We start from the raw sequence: 23,199 nt of genomic DNA on the forward strand, positions 1-23,199 counted from the left end.
CCTCTTCTGCTTTTTCCTCAGGGCAGCTGGGCCTCAGAGGGTCTTTGCAAGGGCAGGTTGAACTGTGTCATGATTTGGGCTAATCTGGGTTTAGCCTTCACAGCATCCTGGGATTAGGCTGATCTTGAGTATCTCCTGCACACCCTGCTTCCAATCAGGGCTCTGTGCCAGCAGCCCCACGCAGTCCTTATTGTAGAGGGCAGCTACCCCCTGCCCCATGCCTAGGTCTGGGGAGAGAGGAGGAGAAGCCCTGGGCAGCACCCAGGTGCCCAGAGAGCAAAGCCTGCTGCCGGTAACTAGGGAAGGCATCTGGAGATATCAGGAAGGACCAGTAGAGGAATTGGGCCCTGCTGGAATGGGCAGTGGGTAGACATGGTGGGTTCTTGAACTGAGGAGCCAGGGGTAGAGGTGAGTATTTTTATAATTTAATTTTAAAATATTTCTCAATTACAGTTGTAATTCAATATTATATTAGTTTCAGGTGTACAGCATAGTGATTAGACATTTATATATCTTATGAAGTGATCACCTAAGTCTAGTACCCACCTGGCACCGAACAATATTATTGACTATATTCCCTATGTCAGTGGTCGGCAAACTCATTAGTCAACAGAGCCAAATATGAATAGTACAACGATTGAAATTTCTTTTGAGAGCCAATTTTTTTAAACCTAAACTTCTTCTAATGTCACTTCTTCAAAATAGACTCGCCCACGCCATGGTATTTTGTGGAAGGACCACACTCAAGAGGCCTAAGAGAGAGCCACAATTTGCTGACCACAGCCCTATGTTGTACTTCATAGCCCTTAACTGTTTTGTAACTATCAATTCGTTCTTCTTAATCCCTTCACCTTTTTCACCCAGATCCCAAGCCCCCTCTCCTCTGGTAACCATCAGTTTGTTTCCTATATTTATGAATTTGTTTCTGTTTTGTTTGTTCATTTATTTTTTTTTTCTTTTACTTTGTACATATAAGCGAAATAATATGGTATTTGTCTTCCTCATTTCACCTAGTGTAATACTCTCTAGATCCATCCATGTTGTGGCATATGTTAAGATTTTATTCTTGTTTATGGCCGAGTAATGAGCCAGTGTGTATATGTACCACATCCTCTTTATTTAATGGTCCACTGATGGGCACTTAGGTTGCTTCCATATTTTGGCTAATGTAAACAATGCTGCAGTGAACATAGAGGTGCATATATCTTTTTGAAATAGTGATTTGTGTTTCTTTGGATAAATACCCAGAGGTGGAATTGTTGGGTCATATGGTAGTTATATTTTTAAGTTTTTGAGGAACCTCCATACTGTTTTCAATGGTGGTTGCACCCATCTACATTCCAACCAATAATTCATGAGGGTTCCCCTTTCTCTATACCCAAGTGGGGAATGTTTTTGGCAAGTGCTTCCTGGCATGTGTAAAAGAAGGGTTTGTGAGTATACCCTGCACTTCGCTGTAGAATATGTTCTATTTCTGGGTAGAGATCTCAGAAAACTTATCTTCTCAGTTAGACTTGCTGGTCATCACTCAGTGCTGTGCTGCAGCCCTACACCCACCACACCATCCATCAGCCTGTAGACCCACGCTCACTTAAACACGCTCTCCTGAGGGCATCGTGAGCCAAGAGGCATCTGAGCAGGCTCTACCCTCACTGGGCCTTAGTCTTCTTATCTGTATGGAAGAGGCTGGCCTGGAAGCTTCCAAGGGCCCATTTATGAAGCACAGAATTATAAGCACAGATTCCAGAGTCAGTCTGCCTGAGTTTTAAACCTTCTCTCCACCTTAATAGCTGTGTGATCCTGAGCAAGTTATTCAACTTTTTTGTGTCTCGGTGCCCTCATCTGTAAAATGGGGATAATAAAAGAACCCACATAAGAGTTCAGTATTATTAAATAAATTAATATATCCCCAAATCACTTAGAACAGTGCCTAGCACATGGTGAATGCTATGGAGTGGTTAGGTGTTAGGTAGGGGTATCACTATCTTCATTGTCATCATTTTCCTCCTTTGGCATCTCTCCTTTGGTTTCTGATGAAATAAGGCTCTGGCAGCCCAGCCCCCACCAGCTCTCCCTGGCTGCCCTTCTACTGCTCTCCCACCCACCCATTGCTGGCCCAGGCTATGCTGACCTGGGAACCTTCTTTTTCTCAACAGTCTTCCCATCCTGCCTACCTGCCTCCACTAACCATCTTCTGCCCTCTCTGCCACCCTTGCCCTGGATCTGGGCCCAAGGGCAGGCCCTTCAGCTTTATTCATTGTTTCCTTTGAAGGAGTCACCAGCTGACCTTGGCCTCACTTTGGGGCTTTTAGAACCTGCTGAGCTGAAGAACAAGTGAAGCTCCCTAGCCAGTTTAGCTCGGTGGATAGAGTATCGGCCTGCGAACTGAAAGGTCCCAGGTTCGATTCCGGTCAAGGGCACATGCCCACTTTTTCAGGAGGCAGTTGATCCATGATTCTCTCTCATCATGGATGCTTCTCTCTCTCTCTCCCTCTTCCTTCCTCTCAGAAATCAATAAAAATATATTTAAAAAAACACACACAAAACTAAACAGGTGAAGGTAGTTGGGTCATGGTGTTCGTGCTGGGCTTCCTGCCTTCCCTGGGTGTGTTGTTTCCTCTGCTCCAGTTGGGTCTCGGTGCTAACCTCCCGCCCTGAGCCCCTGAATATGGCTCAGCTTAGCTCCCCCACAGCTTGCTTTTAACTGTCCCATTCCCTCCAAACCTTTGCCCCAGCTGGTCTCATCACCAGCCAAGCCTCCTGTCCTTTGAGCACAGTGGCTCAGAGCTGGCTTGAAGAGTCTTAGTTTTCCTGTCTATAAGATGGGCATGCACCCCTTGTCTTGCCTTTTCTGCAGGGTGGTTGGGGAATTTGGTGGGCTGGTCAGTGGAGGCAGATGAGGATGTGGCTTCTGCTGACTCACCTCCAGAAAGTTGTCTCTCACTTTGCCAAAAGTGACCCATGACCTAACTAACCTTGATTGTTTTGTGATTTTTCAAGGTTGATGGTGGGTCATAAAACCTAGACCTTAGCAAGTATTAGCTGTTCCAATCCATAGAGGAGGAAAGTAAAGTCAGGAAGGTCTGGCCCCTGGTCATGGTCATACCCAACCAGCCACCTGGCTGCCAAAGGGAGAACATGGCTTCTTGGAATCAGGGCTGAGTTAACTCATATATGCGCCCCTCCCACCCACAGCTGACCTTGGTGGGCAGAGGAAACACCCCTTAGCCCAGCCCTGTTCCCTGGCTGATAAAGAGCGGCAGACCTCTCATTTCCCATGACTAAGAACCTTATCAAGAGCCTGCTACCTGTCTAGTGCTTGGCTCTGCCCCTGCCAGACAGTTGGCTGGAACCTTGTCCTGCCAAATATTGAATGTTACCAGCACCCCAGTAACAACCATAGTTCCTCCTTAGCATGAGTCAGTGCCACCCTGGAAATGGGGCTTCTGGGTATGAAGAGTAGCTTCTCACACCCTCATCCCGGGCCATATCAGGAGAGACAAAACCAATGCAACATTTGCCCCTTTGATTCCATTCATCCCAGTGGAATAGTTTCCCTCCACTGCTCTGACCCAGTGCTGCATTCTACCTCTGTCACTTATTGGAGTTTAAGGCTTTGGTTGCTAAAAGTCGTTGGAGATCAGGACCCCACCTGAAAGGCAGGTGTGTGGGTAATTCCTGTCAGTTATCAGGTTAGTGCCTTCTCAACGAATAGGGCGGAGAGGGTGGAGAGCAGGAGATGACTCAGGGAAGTGGAGAAAAGATGATATACAGCTTTTTGTAAATCCTGAGGCTCTCAAGAAAGTTCAGGATGTGGTTCCAGAGGACTAAGTTGTGTGCTGGGTACCAGAAACCCTGGGCTGTGACCTTGCCCTGCCCCTAGTTCCTTTGCTATGTGCCTTGGGCCATTGATACAGCCTCTCTGGTCTCTATGCCCCCTCAGCCCAATGACTGTTCCGATTTCCTCCCTTCCACCTTGTGACCCATAGGGTGTGGGTTTCAAAGGGTGGAGAGGCTGCCAGCTAATTCCTGGACTCCAGGTGGGCCTTTCCTCTTCTCTCTGCCAGCTGTGTGTTAGGCAAGGGTGTGAAGTGGGTGGGGGTGGGGCGTAGCTCCTGCCACCTGTTATTGGGTCCCAGTTGGAGGTTGGCCTGGTTTTTGCTGGGTGTCTGAATTCCTACCATTCTCAGAGTCAACCTCAATACCCACTTTCAAATGACTCCTTGAGTTTAGCATTCAAGACCTGTTGGGTCAATGGGTCAGGTTGAAAGGCTGTCCCTGCCCAGACCAGACTGTGGGGCCTGTCCCTTGTTGCTCCCTTCAGGGACAACAATACCCCCTTCCCATTCCAGCTCTTTCCCCTCCCCTTGGGCTATCCTCTCACAAGCAAAGAGGAAATGGGGACAGCACCCAGAGAATATGAGAGAAGGAATGGTGTTCCACCTGGCAGGCCTGCTTTACAGAAGTACAGACTTACCCCAGCCAACTGGCTGCTGGGACAGTGGTGGGAAGGTGGCAAGCATGAGAGGAATCAGCTCTGACTGGTTTCCACAGGATCAGGCTTTAGGGACAACCCAACTTGGGGGGCTATGGCTGAGGGAGATTGCCTCCCACACCCAGCCATCTTCTTGACCCTTGTTTTGGTCTGGGCTGGGCCTGGGCCTTGCCTGTCCTGACACTGTGAGGAGGTGGGGTCTCAAGGAGGCCCATGGAGACATGCTGGGTACAGGGCAGCCTGAGTATGCTCTTCCTTGATCCAGAAGAAGTAAGGGTTGGAATCACATAGGGTTGGAGGAGGGGGTCTTGTACCAGGCTGCCTCTGGGGCTATGCCCACCCTGTGTTCCCCTAGCCCCCCTCTCCTGCCTGAACTCCTGGTTATTCTGGGAGCTTTTAGCTACCACTTAGTCAGCCACTAATGCATCAGGCTGGAGAGTGAGGGGCGAGACACGGTGGTGCCAGACGGTGCTTCTTTTAGATATCCAGGGTGGGAAGCAGAGGGGGCTGTGCAGGCAAGGGAGCACAGAGGTGGGGTGCTAGAAGAGGGGTGGCTTTTGGGACACTGACCCTGCTCCTAGAAAGGAGGGAAAGCACCAGAGACTGCTGGGCAGTGGATTGGTATATCCTTGGGGGGCTGCAGCACCTTCTCTCCCCATCACACAGGTCCTTAGCCCGCCTTCCTGATCTTCTCTGGTTAGTTCTCTGTACTCACCATGCAGTCAGCTTCCCTGCTTTGCCTGGCCTGTTTCCCCTGCCGAAGTCAATTCTTTTTCTGCCTGTTCTTGATCCATCTAGCTTGAATCTGCCTTCCTCATCTCTTGGGTTTCATAAAGAAGCAAAAAACAAAACAAAACAAACAAACAAACAAAAACAAACGTGTTTAAGGATGTGACAATTGTTCCCTTGGCTGGGCCTTTTTAGGGGCAGTCCCAGCCTTGCTCTGCATGGGCAGAGCATTGAAGGCTGACCCCTCCCTGGCCCCAAAGGCCTGGTGCTGCCTTCACTTCCAGGCAGCCCTACTGCCCCTGAGCCCCCAGCCCCCGCTCCTGCCAACCTGAACAAAGCGTCCTTGTCCTTTCATGTATTCATTGAGCTTCCCCAGCACAATCAGACCCTTAGAGGGCTTTGGGCTGTGCAGGAGCAGGTGTGGGGCTGGGGTGGAGAATGGGCCAAGTCCAGGTCCTGGTGCCGGACTGGTGCCATCCCCTCCAGCATACCACCAGGCGCAGAGCAGTGAGAGGCGGGAGCCTGGGGGTCAGTGGAGGCAATGTTCCTAGGCTCCTGTTTGTTCTTCTGCAAAATGGGGCCAATAATCCCTGCCTTCCCTGCACCCCAGAGCCTGCAGCCAGGTTTGAGAGGAATAGGGCTCAGGCTTGCAATTCTGTGCAGGATTGCCCTGGCCCCGATGCTGCAGTCCCTCGCATGGAGCTGCAGCAGCTCTCACCCGCCCTCTGTGTCCTCAGAAATTCTTTGTGAGCAGCACCTAGACAGTTTTGCGTGAGCATTATGGGGGCTTGCTTTGATGTGGTGACTCCCCCCAACTGAATTCCAGGTTAGGGCCAGTTTCCCTGCAGACCTTGCTCTTCAGGACCAGGCTACTGCCTTTCCCATCAGACTCCACTTCCCCGGCAGGACTTCAGACGCCCAGACAAGGGCTCCTTCAGGGCCTCCTCTGGTGCTTCTTTCCAGGGGTGAGAGCTGTGTCTTGATTGTGGCCTTGTTGCTGGTGCAAGCTGAGGTGACTGGTAGAGATGGCCAGTATGGCCCAAGGGTTGGGGCTCTTCCCCTTTAGCCTTGGGGTGAGGGGTTCAGAGCTTCTGTCCCAGTCCAACATCTCTAGACACATAGCTTCTCCTGGCCCCTGGCCCGGGGTCCCTGGCCCCTGGCCCCTGGCCCCTGGCCATCTGGGGATGTGGGAGGGGAGCTGGGACTGCTGACTGTCTGGATCCCGGGCTGAGCTCTGGGCTCTGGGCTGTGGGATGGTGGCTGCTGCTCAGGCTGCAGGTGCAAGGGGAGCTGTGGGAGCTGAGTCAGGAAGGCCTTGTATCTTCTGGCTGCTGACCCCAGCACTCTAATTTTATCTCAGCTGGAAAGGAGCCCTGCATAGCTGGGACTGATGGGGAGTGGGCCTCACAGTTCAGGGAGGCTGCTTGGGCTGTTTGTGGAGTGCCCAAGGAAAGCCAGGTGAACCAGAGGCAGTAAGTTCAGCACTTCTCTGTGGCTCACAATGCTGCACTTCCTAAACGCTCCTGACAACCAGTACTCAGTGATAAACTAGGCAGTCTGTCCTGCCGCCTAGTGTGACATTGGGCTGGCGTGTCCCCAAGGAGCCCTCAGTTTCCATCTCCGCAGTGAGCCAGGCTACAGCTGAGGTGGAGAGTGTGTTACCCCACCTCCAGAGTGACTTGGCCACACAGGCATGCATCTTCAGGAATGAAGGAGTGTTGCACTCCTTGCCCCGTTGAATGCAGAATCAGTTGGAATGGCTCAAATGGCAGCAAGAAGAAAAGGGAAGTTCTTTTCTGTCCGGGCTGGAGTGTATCTTCCTTGCGTATCACTGCTAAGCTGGCTACCCCGGGAGTTTGCTGTAGCTGAATACACAGTGGTCAGGCCCCATTCCGGCATGAGGCCTCAGGGTGGTCGGAGGTGGGAAGATGTGAGCTGTCCAAACCCTGGAATTTAGTTCTGCAACCAGGACAATCTCAGCAATGTCGCTGGAGATGACATCTCCCCCGAGGCAGTATCTGCAGAGAGTTTCCTTTTTGGGCAAAATTGCCCAGATCAGCCCTCCTGTTTAAAGGCCCAGGCTATGCTCTGTGAAGGACATCCTATCCCAGAGTTGCTGGGGAGGGAGGTGGAACTTGACCCCTGGGGTGAGCTGGCACCTCCATGAAACCAGGCCAGAGTGGGCCAGGCCAGTGTCTAGCTGTGGGCAGGAGCTTGGCTTTCGTTAAGGCACTGCTACTGACTTTACAACCTTGTGCTATACCTGCTCTGGGCCCCTGTTTTTTCATTGTGAAATGGGAGGGAATGGACATTTAGATTTATTTCCATCTCTGATGTGAGCTGACCTATTCACTGAAGGCCTGGGCTGGGCCAGGAAGAGTTGGAGAAGGCTTCTTGAAGGAGGGGATAGGGTGCTGAACAAAGTGATTCTAGGGAACCTGGACTCTAAGTGGGGTGCTTAGAGCCCTGCTACCTGCAGGGGGTGGAGATGGCTGCTTGCTGTGTTGTGGGTTGCAGAGCCACGGAGGCCCTGGTCCCTCTTGCCTAAGTCCAGCCTGTTGGAAATAGCCAAGTGTGTGGGTGGGCAGTGGTGGGTGAGGAAGCCTGCTCTCCTAGTCCCTACTCTGAGGTCACATATTATAGGGTAGGGGCCATGGCTTTGGGGTGAGGACCCTACCAAGGTACCCTTACTTCTTCCACTTGTGGCTCTGAGTCCTGGTGCTGCCCCAGCCCAGACTCAAGCACTAGTTGCCAGGGAGGTGCCGGGTGCCTGAGAGGGATGATAGAGTCTCCTGCCCGTGGCCCAGCCTCAAGTTTTTGCCAATTACCTCCTCCTCAGGCCGCATAGGGAAGGACAGGGTGGATTTTGGCTCAGCGGAGCCACACACCGTGCTTTTCCATGAGCCAGGCAGCGATTCTGTGTGGATGGGTGGACGTGGCAAGGTCTACCTCTTCAACTTCCCTGAGGGCAAGAACGCCTCTATACACACGGTGAGCTTGGGGCCCTTACTGCCCCTTTCCCCCAATTCTCCCCTTATTTCCCTCTGTCCTTGGTGAGGGGGCTCAGGGAATTAGGGGTTGGGAGATGGCATCTTCTCCTAAACTGGTCCACCTCCCGTTTTATCCCATAAACGGTCCCTGGGGGAGGCTCCCTAAAGGTAGTCCAGGTGGGAGTGGGTGTTGGTCAGTGTGGAGAAAAGCCCAGAGCTTACCCACCTGGTCAGGTGGGCTGCACTGATGGGGGAGGCCTGGGCTGGAAACTGAGCTCCACAACCCCATCGCCCCTGGCTTCTGAGATCCCTCGACTGGCACTCTGGGCTTGGCTCAGCATCGGACAGAGCAGCCTGTGTGACCTTGGTGAATCACACCCTGTCAGAGTCCTAGTTGCTCACCTATGCTATAAAATGAACTTGTCCTGAGGGCACATGGACAGTGCTTGCAGGGCAACTGACCCCTCCAGGGTAGACTAATGCTTCCTCACCTCTCCCCCAGGTGAACATTGGCTCCACCAAGGGATCCTGCCTGGGCAAGCAGGTGAGTGGAGGAGAGGGAGTGTAGAGGGGAGGCTGGCGCCTTGGAAAAGGGATGAGAGTCCCTGGGAATCTGAGGAAGGAGGCACGACCCTGCCTTGGGTGCCCCAGTCTGAGAGGAAAGAGGCAGCCCTGTCTTAGGGTTCCCAGTCTGAATGGGAGACACAGTCCTTCTCCAAGGTCCCTGTGTTCTTCCTCTGCTCTCAGGGGAGTTGGGATCAGCTGCATCCCCTCTAGGCTCTCCTTGGAGTCTGCCTCCATGCTCCTTCTGATTCTGTCTTCTCCAAAACTAAGGGTTCTGGTTCAAGTTCTGTCAAGGCATCTGACCTACCTCTCTTCTTCCCCTTCTTGGCAGGACTGTGAGAACTATATAACACTCCTGGAGAGACAGGGTGAGGGGTTGCTGGCCTGCGGAACCAATGCCCGGCACCCCAGCTGCTGGAGCCTGGTGAGAAGGCCCTTACCCATATGCCTTGTCAGCTTGCCCTTGCATGGGTGGGCTTCTGCCTCCCAAAGTGGGAAGGAGGAGGGAGACTCAGAGGCTGGCTCACCTTGTATAGAATGTTTGGGAGGAGGGGAAGCTGGCACCCATGGGAAGCAGTAGCCATGGGATTGTGTGGCTGTCTAACCCCTTTGTCTCCTCCAGGTGAATGGCACTGTGGAGTCACTTGGTGAGAGGAGAGGTTATGCCCCCTTCAGCCCGGATGAGAACTCCCTGGTTCTGTTTGACGGTAGGACTGCTGCCCTTGCCTGGGGGAGGGTGATCAAATCAGTGCCCATGCCCAGGGGAGGAACTTCTAAGAACTGTCTGCCCTTTCCCACACCCCTTCCACCATGACCAGGGGATGAGGTGTACTCTACAATCCGGAAGCAGGAATACAATGGGAAGATCCCTCGGTTCCGCCGCATCCAGGGCGAGATTGAGCTGTACACCAGTGACACCGTCATGCAGAGTGAGTCAGACTCCAGCTGGGCTGGGGTAGACCAGGATGTGAAGGCCCACGGCGGCTCATGGGATCCTCATGTCCCTTGCGGGGGCTCCCCAAGGGCGACTGGGGCCACAGGCCAGTCAGGAAAGTGGGAGTTTAGGACAGGCCTGAATAGCCAGAGCTGAGGACGTTGGCCTGGCAGGGAGCGGGGGAACAGCAGAGGCAGATGGGCCCTACACACTGTGGTAACAAAACAGAGGAGCCGCAGACCCAGAGTGGGGTCCCTGGGAGCCATAGTATATCCCTCTGCTGAGCTCATGTGGGGGCAACTCTCCTTCCCTCCTCATTAGGGCTCTGCCAATTAGGCAGAAGTGACATAAAGGCCCAGGGACCTTCCTAGTCCCCAGGCATGAAGTCATTGCTCCTGGGCTGATGACATCTTTGTAAGGGGAGAGCAGAACAGATGTGGGATGGAGGTGCTGAGTCTCAGACCCTTGGGGTATTGGGCCTGATGTTCTGAGTTTTATTCCAGGTCTGATTTGCTCCAGGTTTGTTTGTGCAGAGTTGGGGGGTGTGATGCAGGGTTGGAATGGGTCTCCCGAGCAGGTTCCCCCTGACATCAATTCACATGTATCACTGGTAGATCCACAGTTCATTAAGGCCACCATCGTGCACCAAGACCAGGCCTATGATGACAAAATCTACTACTTCTTCCGGGAGGACAACCCTGACAAAAATCCCGAGGCTCCTCTCAATGTGTCCCGCGTGGCCCAGCTTTGCAGGGTGAGTGGGTGGCTCAATGGGCAAGAGTGTGTGTCTATGTGTGAATAGGTATGAGTGTGTGAGTGCCTGTTTGTCTGAAGGAGTGTGTGAAATGTATAAGTCTGCGTGTGGGATGTATATGCACAAGAGTGTCTGTGCATCTGTGAGTGGGTAAAGATGGTTGAGCTCATGTGCATGTGTGGCAATGTGCAAGTGAGTGTAGTCATCTAAGAGTGTGTATGAGTGGGAGTGGGAGTATGGAAGTGTGTTTACATGTGCGTTTCAACAGTGTGAAGGTGCTGGGATATTCGAGTGTGTCACCTGTGTGTGAGTGTGTCATCTCTGTATGAGTGTGCATGTGTGAGAATGGACAAATGTGTGTCTGAGTCCATCTGCTCTGTAGGGACAGACCTAACACCCTCACCCTGCAGGTCCCCACTGATGGCCCTGTGCCCTCAGTCAGCCAGGCCTTCTAGCTGGAGCCTGGCTCAGGAACCTGGCCTGAGTCATGGGGCACCTCTCCCTGGTCCCCTGGCAGGTCCCTGCCCCTTTCAGAGCCTACCTTCCTCCTCTGAAGTCTGGTGCTGACATTCCTGACATCAGGTGCCCAGGGGGTACTGAGGGGCCTCCTTTTCCCTCCACCCTTTCAGGGGGACCAGGGTGGTGAGAGTTCGCTGTCGGTCTCCAAGTGGAATACCTTCCTGAAGGCCATGCTGGTGTGCAGCGACCCCCTCACCAACAAGAACTTCAACAGGCTACAGGATGTCTTCCTACTCCCTGACCCTAATGGCCAGTGGAGGGACACTAGGGTCTATGGTGTTTTCTCCAACCCTTGGTGAGTGACCCTTGTCCTGGGGCTGAGTCTGGCATTAGTTACGTGTCTAGTAGGGATTAGAGGGCTTGGGCCCACCTGAGGGGGTAGCTGATGATGAGCAGGGATGCCAGGGGGCAGGGTTGTTGCCGGGCCTGGAGTGGACACAGTCAGCGTTTGGAGAGATTTTTGTGCTGGTATGTTTCTGAGTTTGTACAACTAGTGTACATGCATGTACTGTATACATGTTCATGGCAGTGCCTGTGTGTCTACCAGCTGCGTGCCCAGAGTGGGTGGTGGGCCCTGGAAAAAGGCTGCTGAGGCTTCATAGGGTGCTCTCACACCATTCAGACACTGCCTGCACCTGGTAATTCACATCTCTTAACCACTCCCATTGATTGAAAATAAGGCAGGCAAACGTGTTGGGTGTGGGGGGAGTTGGGAGAGGGTAGGGAAGCCAACACCCTGCTCTGTGGCTCCCATGTGGGTGGACCCACCTGGCGGGGAGGGTGTGTGGTGTGGCCGTGGGCGTCAGCATCCTGCAGCTGTGTCCAGAGAGGCAGGGGAGCTGCCCGCGGGATGCACACGGGGACCCTTCTGCTCTGGCGCTGGCCCCTGAGTCCTGTGGTCCCGTCAGGTTGTGGTTTTAGATCGCAGCAGAAAGAATTAGGTGGAATTTCTCTTTCTCCTTTCTGCCTTCAATGGTGGCTGATGACTCTTAGGCATTGGTCTTGGCCCCTAGGGTAGTCCCTGTCTTCATGGAGCTCGTAGGCTGGGGAGCTTAGTTAGAATGCTTTAGTTGTGCCCTGTATGGTGCTGAGCTGGCCTGAGTGAATGGAGGTGGGTGAGTACTGGGCCCCTCACTGAGGTAGTCTTTGTGTCCCTCCAGGAACTACTCAGCTGTCTGTGTATATTCCCTTGGTGACATTGACAAGGTCTTCCGTACTTCCTCACTCAAAGGCTACCACACAGGCCTTCCCACCCCTCGGCCTGGCAAGGTGAGCACTGACATCTGCCATGACCCAGGCCCCACCCCACTTCCCAGCCACCCACTGACCTGGGCCTACTCTTCTTGTCCAGTGCCTCCCAGGCCGGAAGCCGATACCCACAGAGACCTTCCAGGTGGCCGACAGTCACCCTGAAGTAGCACAGAGGGTGGAGCCCATGGGGCCTCTGAAGACACCACTGTTTCACTCTAAGTACCACTACCAGAAAGTAGTTGTCCACCGCATGCACGCCAGCAACGGGGAGACCTTTCATGTGCTTTACCTAACTACAGGTGAGAGACTACCCCATGACCCCTAGTCGGCCTTGTGAAAATGGGTGTGAAAAGTATAAATAATAACGTAATTAACATGTGGTTGGATCGTTATACCTGGAAGGAAGAATTGAATGAGAGCTGTCAGGAGTTAGTATGTTTGGCTGTGGAAGAATCAGGCAGGAAGGGCTTTCTAGAGGAGGTGGGGGCAGAGGCGAAGAGGGGAAGGCATCCTTGGGTGGGAGGAGAGCAGGTTCCAGGATTCCAAGGGCAGAAAGGTGGCCAGTCTGAGCAAAGCCAGGTGCAGGTTTGGTTCTGATATCTGATTCATGAAGCTGGGAGGAAGAGATGTGGAAAGCCAGGAGGAAGGATCTGGTCACTGGGTATCCTGTGGGCACCTACTAGACAGAATGAGGAAATCAAACCCTGTTCCCTGTCTTTGGGATTATGCAGGTTAGAGGAAACATTTGATGTGGGATGCACAGTATTTAATGAGACATGAGGAAGGGTTTCCAGGAAGCAGAGCCTTTGCAGTCTTGCAGAGACTCCTCTTCCCAAGGAGAGCAGTGTCTGGCTGAGCCCTGAGCTGGGTGGAATGCCCTGGGAGATACACCTGCATTCCAAGAAGCCACTGGCCATGGAAGAGCCAGCCCTGAGCAGGTTTATGGCAGCTTCCTGGTCCCAGTTGTGGGCAAAGGGGACTCCTGAGAGTGAACATGGAGATCAGTGTAGAGAGGCTACAGCATTTCTTTGAGACCAGGTGAGCAGTGATGCCATCAAAAAGGGCAGTGTTTCCCCAGGATGCTAGCACCTGGGCTCCAGGACTCAGCCCCGACCCCTCCTGTGTGATTTCTGCTGTTGCTTCATCTTGGGATCTTCTCAGGGCCACAGTGGCCACATCAGTTCCCATGGGGCAGGGTCTGGTTTCCAGGTCCTGAGATCACACCTCTTTGTTCCTCCATTCATCTTGGCTGTATCGATGGGCTCTTGTCCTTGCTCTGCTCCAGTAGTGGCTGACCTAGCTGCTGCAGTCAGACAAGGCACTGGGGTACAGCAGAGGAGAGGTCAAACAATGGGGAACTAGGAACAGGAACCAAGGACAGAAGGGTGGGGCCTAGGCCAAGGGAACCGTGGATTCTTTTCCTGCAGACTTGGGAGGTGAGCACACTTGAATGATGAGGGTACTTATCTTGGTTCTCCCTGAGGGCTGTAGGAGAGGTGCCATTTGGAACCTTTAGCAGGAAGAATCGGAGCCAGATAAGAAATAGAGTTTTCTGAGCCCTCTGAAGGGCACAAGAGGCTCTCACAGCTGGGAGAAACTATGGGAGGCTCTCACTGGGCTGTTGTGGAAGTAAGTGAAGGGCTGTGAGTGGGCTGGGAGCTTGTCAGGCCAAAGAAGCATTGGGCCACATCCCAGATCCTACAAGAGGCATCACAGAACTAAAAGACATGTCTTAGGCAAGCAACCATCTTTGTATCTGACTGTTGTTTTGGAACAAACAATGCCCTGGGGAATTGAGAGGAAGGGAGGCTATTCTAGAAACTGGGACTGAAGGTGGTGTGGGATTGGAAGGATCCAGGGGTCAGGATGCCCATTAGACCCCCAACAGTTGTGAATGAATAGAGCACTGACCTTGGAGGCAGGCAGCTATTATGTGACCTTGGAATCCCTGTCCAGAATCTAAGATTCTTTTTAGATTTTATAAAAATTTCATAAGACTAAATACAATGTAGAGTCCTGGATTGGATCCTGAAACAAAACAAAAACATTAAATCCCAGTAAAGTCTGTAGTTGAGTTAATAATACTATACTGCTCAGTTGTGATGAATGTGCCATACATATACATATATATATATATATATATATATATATATATATATATATATATGCCCAGTGATTGGAACGGTGGAACAACCAATGGCTATGGCGCACACTGAGGCAGCCAACCAGCCTGATTTGGGCCCCAATTGGGCCCCAAGTCCTGACCAGGGGCATGGCAGGCCAGCCAACCGCCATGGCCCCTCCCCGCTGCCAGCCCGGCCCAATCAGGGTGGGCCAGCTGAACCCCACCTGTGTATGAATTCATGCCCAGGCCTCTAGTCTATACTAATAAAATGGTAATGTGCTAATTAGTCCAGATGTCCTTCTAGACAAAGCCATGGTGGCAGGAGCCAAGACAGAGGCAATTAGGAACAATCAGGCCTGCAGGGGAGGGCAGTTAGGGGTGACCAGGCTGGCAGGGGAGCAGTTAGGGGCATCAGGGCAGCAGGCAGAGGCAGTTAGAGGCGATCAGGCAGGTAGGTAAGTGGTTAGGAGCCAGCGGTCCCGGATTGTGAGAGGGATTCCAGATTGGACAGGGTGCAAACAGGGCTGAGGGACAGGTACCCCCACACCCCAGCTTTCCTCCCTACCATGCATGAAATCTGTGCACCAGGCCTCTAGTAGTTATATAAGATGGTAGCATCAAGGGAAATTGGGTGGATGGTATATAGCAAATCTCTGTGCTATCTTTGCATTTTTCATGTAAATCTGAAATTACTTCAAAATAAAAGGTGTATTTAAAGAAAAACACATCCTTAAGTTGTCCAGGAGGCAGGGCAGTTATAGAAAAAGCTGAGGGGTGAGATTCTGATATCTCTGTGTTGTAGTCACAGCTGTGTGATCAAGTTGCTTAGACTTTCTGAGCCTCATTGCCTTATCTGGGAAGTGGGGAAGATAATACCCGCAAGCAGAGATGTGGAGGAAAGAAGTAATGAAGGGTCAGCATTTTAATTGGGTGTGCAGGACTGCTGGTTCTGTTCTTCATGCTCCAGCTTGCCCAGGTCCTCCCGGAGCTCTGGGCCAGCCTTGGAAACTTCCTGGGCTGCCCTCTGACTCCCGAGTCCCTCACACTCACCTTACCTAGTCTAGTGACCCTTGCCTGAGCCATGACTTCCCAGGCCTCCCCACCCGTGTCTTCTCTGGTTGGTCCTATGTAGAGGGAGGCTGCTTGTCTCAGGTGGGATGCCCATCTGTTGACCCTCTGCCCACCACCCACAGACAGAGGTACCATCCACAAGGTGGTGAAGTCAGAGGAGTGGGAACGCAGCCTCGTCTTCAACATCATGGAGATCCAGCCCTTCCGCCGTGCGGCAGCCATCCAGGCCATGTCACTGGACCCTGACCGGGTGAGCCTCCACCCTGACCGGGTGAGCCTCCACACTCCCTGCCCTGCCCTATGAGGCCACCCTGTGATGGCCAGCTAAGGACAGAGCTCTTTTGCATGCAATTCACATGTCCTTTTCAAAGCTTCTGGGCTGTAGGGTAGACGGCCATGGCCTGGGAGTTTAAAACTCAGTGTTGGAGGTGGGGGCCCTGGTCTGACTTAGTCTCTCATTTCAGCGGAAACTGTATGTAAGCTCCCAATGGGAGGTGAGCCAGGTGCCCCTGGACCTGTGTGACATCTATGGTGGGGGCTGCCATGGCTGCCTCATGGCCCGAGACCCATACTGTGGCTGGGACCAGGGCCACTGTGTCTCCATCTTTAGCTCCCAAAGGTATGTTGGCTGGGACCCCTTCTCCCTGGGAGAAGATAGACACATGGGTGGGGGTGGTGAAAACAGGCTGCAGGAGGCATCAGTGCTGGGTACTGAGCCATTCTGGCCGGACCCTCCTCTTGGTAGGCACTGTGGCAGATACTGGGTGAGGGATGAGGACAGGAAAGGGCAAGGTGTAACCTCCTGTCTATTTAGCCTCTCTCTTCCCAACTCCAGGTCAGTGCTGCAGTCTATTAATCCAGATGAGCCACACAAGGAGTGCCCCAACCCAAAGCCAGGTACCTGATTTAGCCCTGCCTAGGACCCCAGTCCAATGAGGGTGGTACAGCCTTGCCTCGATTTCTCTGTCTGAGGGAAAGCTGGCCTATTCTTGGGGGGCCCCAGATAGTCCTTGGTGTGGGGGTGGTATAAGAAGGGTGGGGTGAGGGAGGCAGGGGAGAATAAGGAGAGTGGGTGCTTAGATTCTTGTGTTCATTTAGAAGCTTTGACCTTAGAGGCCTCGGGGAGGACAAAGCCTGTCCTGGGAGCTCTCAGCCCCTCCTCACAGTTGCGTATCCATCCCTCCCAGATGAGGCCCCACCTCAGAAGGTCTCCTTAGCCCGGAACTCTCGCTACTACCTGAGCTGCCCCATGGAGTCCCGCCATGCCACCTACTGGTGGCGCCACGGAGAGAAGGTGGAGCAGAGCTGCGAGCCTGGCCACCAGAGTCCCAACTGCATCCTGTTTATTGAGAACCTCACGGATGGTCACTATGGTCACTACTACTGTGAGGCCCAGGAGGGCTCCTACATCCGCAAGGCCCAGCACTGGCAGCTGCTGTCTGAGGACGAGGCCAAGGCCCAGCATCTGCTGGGCTGTGCCCATGCCCTTTTGGCCTCCCTCTGGCTGGGGGTCCTGCCAACACTCATTCTTGGCCTACTGGTTCATTAGGGCCTCCTGGGGCTGGGCATGTTGTAGGCTTCTGCAGTCCAGGGGCACTAGAAAAGTCTCACGCCCTGAGCCACCTGGCTGGGAGCTCCTTGCCCACCAAGGTTCCAGGGGGACTGCATAGCTTGACAGGGGACACCAGCCACAGGCAGCTGCTGGGTGGTGGGGGCTGGAGAATGAAGGCACTGGCTATGAAGCTGGGGCATTGATGGCCCAAGACTTTGTCTTCTGGAGACTATTTTTCAAAAATTCTTCCTCAAACTGGCCCGAATTCAGTGATGCTTCTGGCCCAAGAGCCTGTGGGCCAGAGAGGGGTTGGGAAAGGGGAGCTGGGATCCCATTTCTGGACCTTCAAGCTCTATATACTCAAACTGGCCCCTCATCCTCCCTCCTGCCACTGCAGGGCTGGTTGGTGTTCCTGCAGGCCCAGGCTGCCCTCTGTGGCCCTCACCAGCCCTGGGTTCCACTAAAGCAGCCTCCTTGCATGTTTATTGAAGGATGTTTGCTTTCCGGACGTGAGGACGGAAAGGGCTCTATTTTTATCTTAGGCTTATTTCATGTACTGCTACTTACGACTGCATCTGTATGAAAATACCAAAACTACATGCCCGGGGTGGGTGGGAAAGGGAGGGGCAGGAAAGGGATGGGGTGGGGGGTGGGGGGTCCCAGCCTGAGGCTCTTGGGCATGGGATAAGAGTCCAGGGACATGGTGGCATGGGTTCAAGGAGATGGCATGAGCTGGCTCTGCCCTGGAAGCCCAGGCTGAGGGGTACATTGTCCAAGTCCCCCTGTTGGTTATGAGAGGGGGTGGGGTGAGGGAGACGGGAGAATGAAGGAGAAAACTGAGCCCTAGGTTCACACGTTCATATAGGAATCAGGTCCTCTGGGGGAGGTTCCAGGACTCTGCCCTTGGCATTGGGGGTTGGGGCGCGGGCCCCCTTCCTCAGGGGCTGTGCTTCCATGCTCCTAGCCTCCCACCTTCAGCTCAGGACATGCTATAACTAAGGCTAAACTGTGAATTCCAGTGGGGACAGCCTGGGCCAAGCTCTCCAGGTGGGTAGCTCTGCCCCAACCCTGTCCCTGGATTTCAGCAGAGAGCTGGACCTTCTCTGGTGTCTGGCCAGCCCCGGGCAGGGCCTGGGGCTGGCGACCTTCCAGCTTTGGTCACTGCATCTCTTTTCAATGCACTTTAACGATGTAACATATTACTAATAAACAAGCTATTTATTTACCTGTGCCTGCTCCTTCCCTTCAAAGTCATTCTGGTGGGGGGGGGTAAGGGTGAGGGTGAGGGCTCTTGTTTGTAACTCCACCTCCTGCCTGTGTGATCATCACCTCAACCCCCTACTAGTGCTCTCTATAGAACCTTGGAGGGGAGGACACCCTAAGCAGGGCTCCCAGCTAGTGAGAGGCAGGAGCAGGATCTGAATCCAATGCTCCTGAGCAGTGCAATGCCTGCCAAGCCATTGACCCTGGAGCCCAGACAACTCCTGCACTCCACCTCCTCTCACCTTTCCCCCTTCCCAACCTCCCTCCCATACTTGTCAGGCAGGCCTGGCCTTTCCTGGCCATGCGAAACAGCCTCAGGCCTCCCTGCCTTCTAGGTTCCCATTCTAGGGAGTAAGCTAGAGTCCATGGGATAACTTGTGACGATAGAAGGCTAGAGGGCAGCTGTAGGGTGTGTCTAAGCGGTGAGGTACTCCAGGCTCTGCCCAACAGGCAGGGTAGGTGTTGGTCTGCATGCAGAGGGGAAAGAGGGATAGTAGACAGGGTTTGTTTGCTAGCCTGGAGCTTGACCTTTCAACCCCAAGGCAGTGACAGGGCTGGGGTGAGATTTGAAACATAGATGCTCTTGAATTTTCTCAAAGGTAAAGCAAATAGATTTTAGAACCCAGAAGGATGTGTGAAAAATGGCCCCTGAAGTTGGGGTGAGAGGTGGGGAAGCTGTCCAGGGGTATGAGTGGGCAGGTCCAGGGATGAGGGGTAGATGAGTGGGAGATTCGAAGAGAAACCTGGATGTCCTTCAGGGGCCTCCCTCCATTTTTATCTCAACTCTCCTTCATTCCCTTCTCACCTAACTCTTGTGGCAGGGACTGTGCCTTTTGGGCTTTGCTGGGAGTTTTCCTGAGCAGTAACTATGGGCGGGGGGTATGGAACTTGAGACAGCTCTCTCTGAGTCTGAGCCCAGCTTCCCGGCAGCTCTGACAGACCCCACGGGGCTGGAATTGCCCCCACCTACTGCACTGCCCTGTGATCTGGGCCAGCCTGGTTCTTTCCTCTCACACACCCAAGCTGGCAGCCGGTGCTGGAGCCAGGAGTCCAGGAGTTTGAGGGACCAGAGACTCTGGGCTGCTGTCACCTTTCATGATCCCAGGCAGACATTGCCTTTCCTAAGCCTCATTCTCCTTATGTAAGAAGTAAGGGCAGGACCAGGGCTTCTGGGGCCCCTCTGACACACTGTTCTGGGTTCTAAGACCAATTTACTTTGTCTTGGAAGGAGTTCAGAGTCTCTATCTTGGTCTCTTCTCTCTGTTTTCCCAGCTCAGCCATGCAACACCAGCACAGGGGCTTCCTGTGCTCTCCCCACCCCCAAGCGAGTCTCTAAACGAGTGGTTCTCAACCTTTCTAATGCTGCGACCCTTTAACACAGCTCCTCATGTTGTGGTGACCCCCAACCATAAAATTATTTTTGTTGCTACTTCATAACTGTAATTTTGCTACTGTTATGAATTGTACGTAATGTAAATATCTGTTTTCTGATGGTCTTAGGCTCTACAGCAGCAGTTCAACCCACAGGTTGAGAACCGCTAGCAGGGTCAAGGAAAGGGGGCCAGGAAGCCGAGTGCGTGAAGGCATGGAATGAGTCCTTATAAATCCATGTGAATGAGCCAGCGAAGTGGCCAAGCACAAACCTTCCTCCCTCTGGCTTTCACATGACACACAAGCACCCCAGTGGACCTGGGGCACAGTGGGTGCCAGGCCATTAGGCTGGGATTGGGGGCACAGAGATCCACACAGTATGGCAACAATATTGGGTTCTTAGGGGCCAGGCTAGGGCCAGGACACAGGCCCAGACTTCTGCACTCGGTCTTGTGCATCTTCTGCAGTCCCCCTCCCCGCCAAACCAGGGAGAAGTGGAGATGCAGAAGAGGGAGCAGGACTGAAAAACCAAAGCTCAGCTTTCCTGAGCAAGCCAGAGGGAATGGGAAACTGTCTCCCTTACTTCATAAATCTCAAGGGCCACTAAGGCTTACCTCGAGTAGGTCCATGTCTTGCCAACCTATTTCTCTTGGGGGAAGGCCAGTGCTTGCTCTTCCTGCCATTGAAAGCTGTTAACATTCCCTTCCATGTGCAGATCTGATGTCTGTCATAGCCCTGTGCATCCCCTGTCTTCTCCGTCCTGTCTTCCCTCAGTCCTCCACCGCCTATGCTGGAAGCACTCTGTGCCATTGCTCCTGTGAGGCTTTCCCCTGGGGTGCCAGGAGTAGGATGATCCCAGGCAGAGGGCATTCTTCAGAAGCATCCTGGACCCCCCATGCCTCTCCTGCTCAGTCCTGAGTTGGGGTTAGGGAATGGAGCCTTGGGGCCGGTGCATCTCGAATCAGGTCCTGGGGTACAGCCCCTTCCCTCAAGACCCTCACAGCCTGGTAGGGGAGGCAGATATGTATGTGGAACTGGATGATGATCATCTGTGTGATGATCCCAGGTGGTACCCAACCCATGGGCAGATCAGGGTAAGGTGGGCGTTAGGGGCTGAGTCCCCCAGGTAGGGAAGTTACTAAAGAAGTGAAGAGGGAACAGCCTTTGCCAAGGCCTGGGAGTGTGCAAGGGCTTGGAGCGTTATGGGCTTGGCTGGAGTAATATGAGCTCCAAGAAGACAGAGAGACTTCTCAGTTTGGTCACAGCTGCAACTCTATCACTGAGAATAGTGCCCATATAGCCCACCCCTCCATTCTGTTAATTTTGTTTCTGTAGAAAGTGTTTTTGTAAAAGGCGAGTTGTTAACTAATATGTAACCATAAATAAACAGCATATTTGTGTAAGAGTTCAAAGGAAGCTGACTCCAGTATCTGGATGTTCTGGCTCTAGGAGACTTGTTGATGGTCATTCATAAAAACTGGACCAATTTCGAGGTAATCATCAGGACTGTGCTGACTTACACATAAAAAATGTTCAACTCCCTTTTCCCCTGATTTTTTTGTTCTGCTTTCCCTATCTCCTAATAAAAACCTCCATCTGCACTGAAACGTGAAGATGGTCTTTTTTTTCGTTGTTAATCCTCACCCAGGGATATTTTTTTACTATATATAAAGAGAGAGTTGAAGGGAGGGAGGAAGGGAAGAAGAGAGGAAGAGAGAGAGAGAGAGAGAGAGAGAGAGAGAGAGAGAGAGAGAGAGTGAGTCATCAATGTGAGAGATAGACATCAATTGGTTGCCTCCTGCATGCTCCTTTTCCCAGTATGTGCCTTTGACCAGAAATCAAACCACAGACCCTTTGGTGTGCTCTAACCATTGAGCACACCTGACAGGGCTGAAGATCTTTAGGACAGGAGTCTGCCATCTTCTCAGGCTGCCAGCATTTGAATAAACTATCTTTCCGTATATAAGCACCGGTGTCTCAAGTATTGGCTTTTAAAGCTGTAGGTAGCCGAACCTGAGTTTGGTATCATCTGGAATACATTCTTTTTTTCTTTTCTTTCTTTCTTTCTTTCTTTCTTTCTTTCTTTCTTTCTTTCTTTCTTTCTTTCTTTTTAAAAAAATATATTTTATTGATTTTTTACAGAGAGGAAGAGAGAGAGGGATAGAGAGTTAGAAACATCGATGGAAGAGAATCATCGATCAGCTGCGTCTTGCACACACCCCCACTGGGGATGTGCCTGCAACCAAGGTACGCGCCCTTGACCTGAATTGAACACGGGACCCTTCAGTCCGCAGGCTGACGCTCTATCCACTGAGCCAAATCGGTTTTGGCTGGAATACATTCTTATTGAATGAATGAATAAGATGAAAGAGGGAAGAGTATCTGGGAGTGAGATTGAATAAGTTTGTTCCAGCTCTTGGGAGCTAAGGCCCTAGATCTTTATCCTGCCATTTAAAGGGAGCAATTAAAGAGTTTTGAGCAGCGGGTGGGTGGATGATGATGACAATGCTAATATGGATGATGGGGCCTGGGATCCAATTTTTCTCACACCTCATCCTTTCCTGCCTCACTGCAAGCTCACCCCTCCCCCATTCCAAGCCTTTCCGGCTGCCTACACAGTCCAATTTTAGCCTCATTGTCTGGAAAAGCAAATGAAGAATCTGGGTTGGGCCATTCCAGTAAGGGTTCTGGCCAGGAGGTTTGCAGATGTGGGTTGATGAAATGGGGCTGGAATGGCTAACTTAGGCTCAGGAAACACTTTTATGTTGGTATTGGTTAACATTGTGAAAAAGGCCTTGGGGAAAAAACAAAAACAAAACGAAACCCACATTCCCAGAGTGAAGGAAGGAACATGGGACCGCACCCAGGAGGCACTTGCCCTCTTAGTGTGGTGGTGACTTTCTGGAGGATGGTGCCCATGCCAGAACTCATTCAAGTCCCAGAAGGCAGACTGGCAGTTTTTTCACATTGGGCAAAATGAATGGGCTCAAAAGGGCTGTAGAGACTCTCCTGATACCCAGGAGAGGGTAGCTGGAGGAAGAAAACACATGCTTGGGGTCAGGCTTATAACACAGGGGCAAGCACATGGCCTGCAACTTTACCCAGCTCCCAGACATGTCCATGCTCATAGCAGACATCACTAATCAATCGTCCTTTCTCCAGTAAGTGATGTCCTCTGAAACTGCATTCTCCAAGGTCTACTGATTGAGATTTGAAGACATAATATGAAAAAAAGTTTATCTTATTAATAAATGGTTATATTGATTACACAGACATTAAAATGTTTTAGATATATTGTGGTAAGTAAACTATTGTAATTGTTAATCTTATTTGTTTCTTTTCATTTCTTTTCTTTTTTTAAATAAATCTTTATTGTTCAGATTATTACAGCTGTTCCTATTCCCCCCGCCCCCATAGCTTCCCTCCAACCGGTTCCCACTCTACCCTCTGCCCTTACCCCACCTCCACTGTCCTCGTCCATAGGTGTATGATTTTTGTCCTGTCTCTTCCTGAACTCCCTACACCCCCTGCCCCCCAAGAATTGTCAGTCCACTCCCTTTCTATGCCCCTGATTCTATTAT

At 52.3% G+C, this 23,199-nt stretch overlaps 1 protein-coding gene across 1 annotated transcript in view; it reads left to right on the forward strand.

Annotated features, from left to right (window-relative positions):
• The window catches only part of SEMA7A (semaphorin 7A (JohnMiltonHagen blood group)), a 28,658-nt gene extending 10,449 nt beyond the window's left edge, over positions 1-18,209 (forward strand). The window contains exons 2-14 of the mRNA XM_084905770.1: positions 8,064-8,215; positions 8,717-8,758; positions 9,110-9,202; positions 9,401-9,485; positions 9,597-9,707; positions 10,327-10,466; positions 11,096-11,280; positions 12,146-12,254; positions 12,337-12,535; positions 15,555-15,682; positions 15,897-16,051; positions 16,268-16,329; positions 16,620-18,209. Of these exons, the coding sequence (XP_084761896.1) occupies positions 8,064-8,215; positions 8,717-8,758; positions 9,110-9,202; positions 9,401-9,485; positions 9,597-9,707; positions 10,327-10,466; positions 11,096-11,280; positions 12,146-12,254; positions 12,337-12,535; positions 15,555-15,682; positions 15,897-16,051; positions 16,268-16,329; positions 16,620-16,981 (1,823 nt within the window). The 3' untranslated portion in view covers positions 16,982-18,209. The remainder of the gene's footprint in view (positions 1-8,063; positions 8,216-8,716; positions 8,759-9,109; positions 9,203-9,400; positions 9,486-9,596; positions 9,708-10,326; positions 10,467-11,095; positions 11,281-12,145; positions 12,255-12,336; positions 12,536-15,554; positions 15,683-15,896; positions 16,052-16,267; positions 16,330-16,619) is intronic.
• Positions 18,210-23,199: the final 4,990 nt, after the last annotated feature.

This window comes from Pipistrellus hanaki, assembly GCF_964339955.1.
Source record: "Pipistrellus hanaki genome assembly, chromosome: 1".
In the NCBI taxonomy this organism is placed as follows: Eukaryota; Metazoa; Chordata; class Mammalia; order Chiroptera; family Vespertilionidae; genus Pipistrellus; species Pipistrellus hanaki.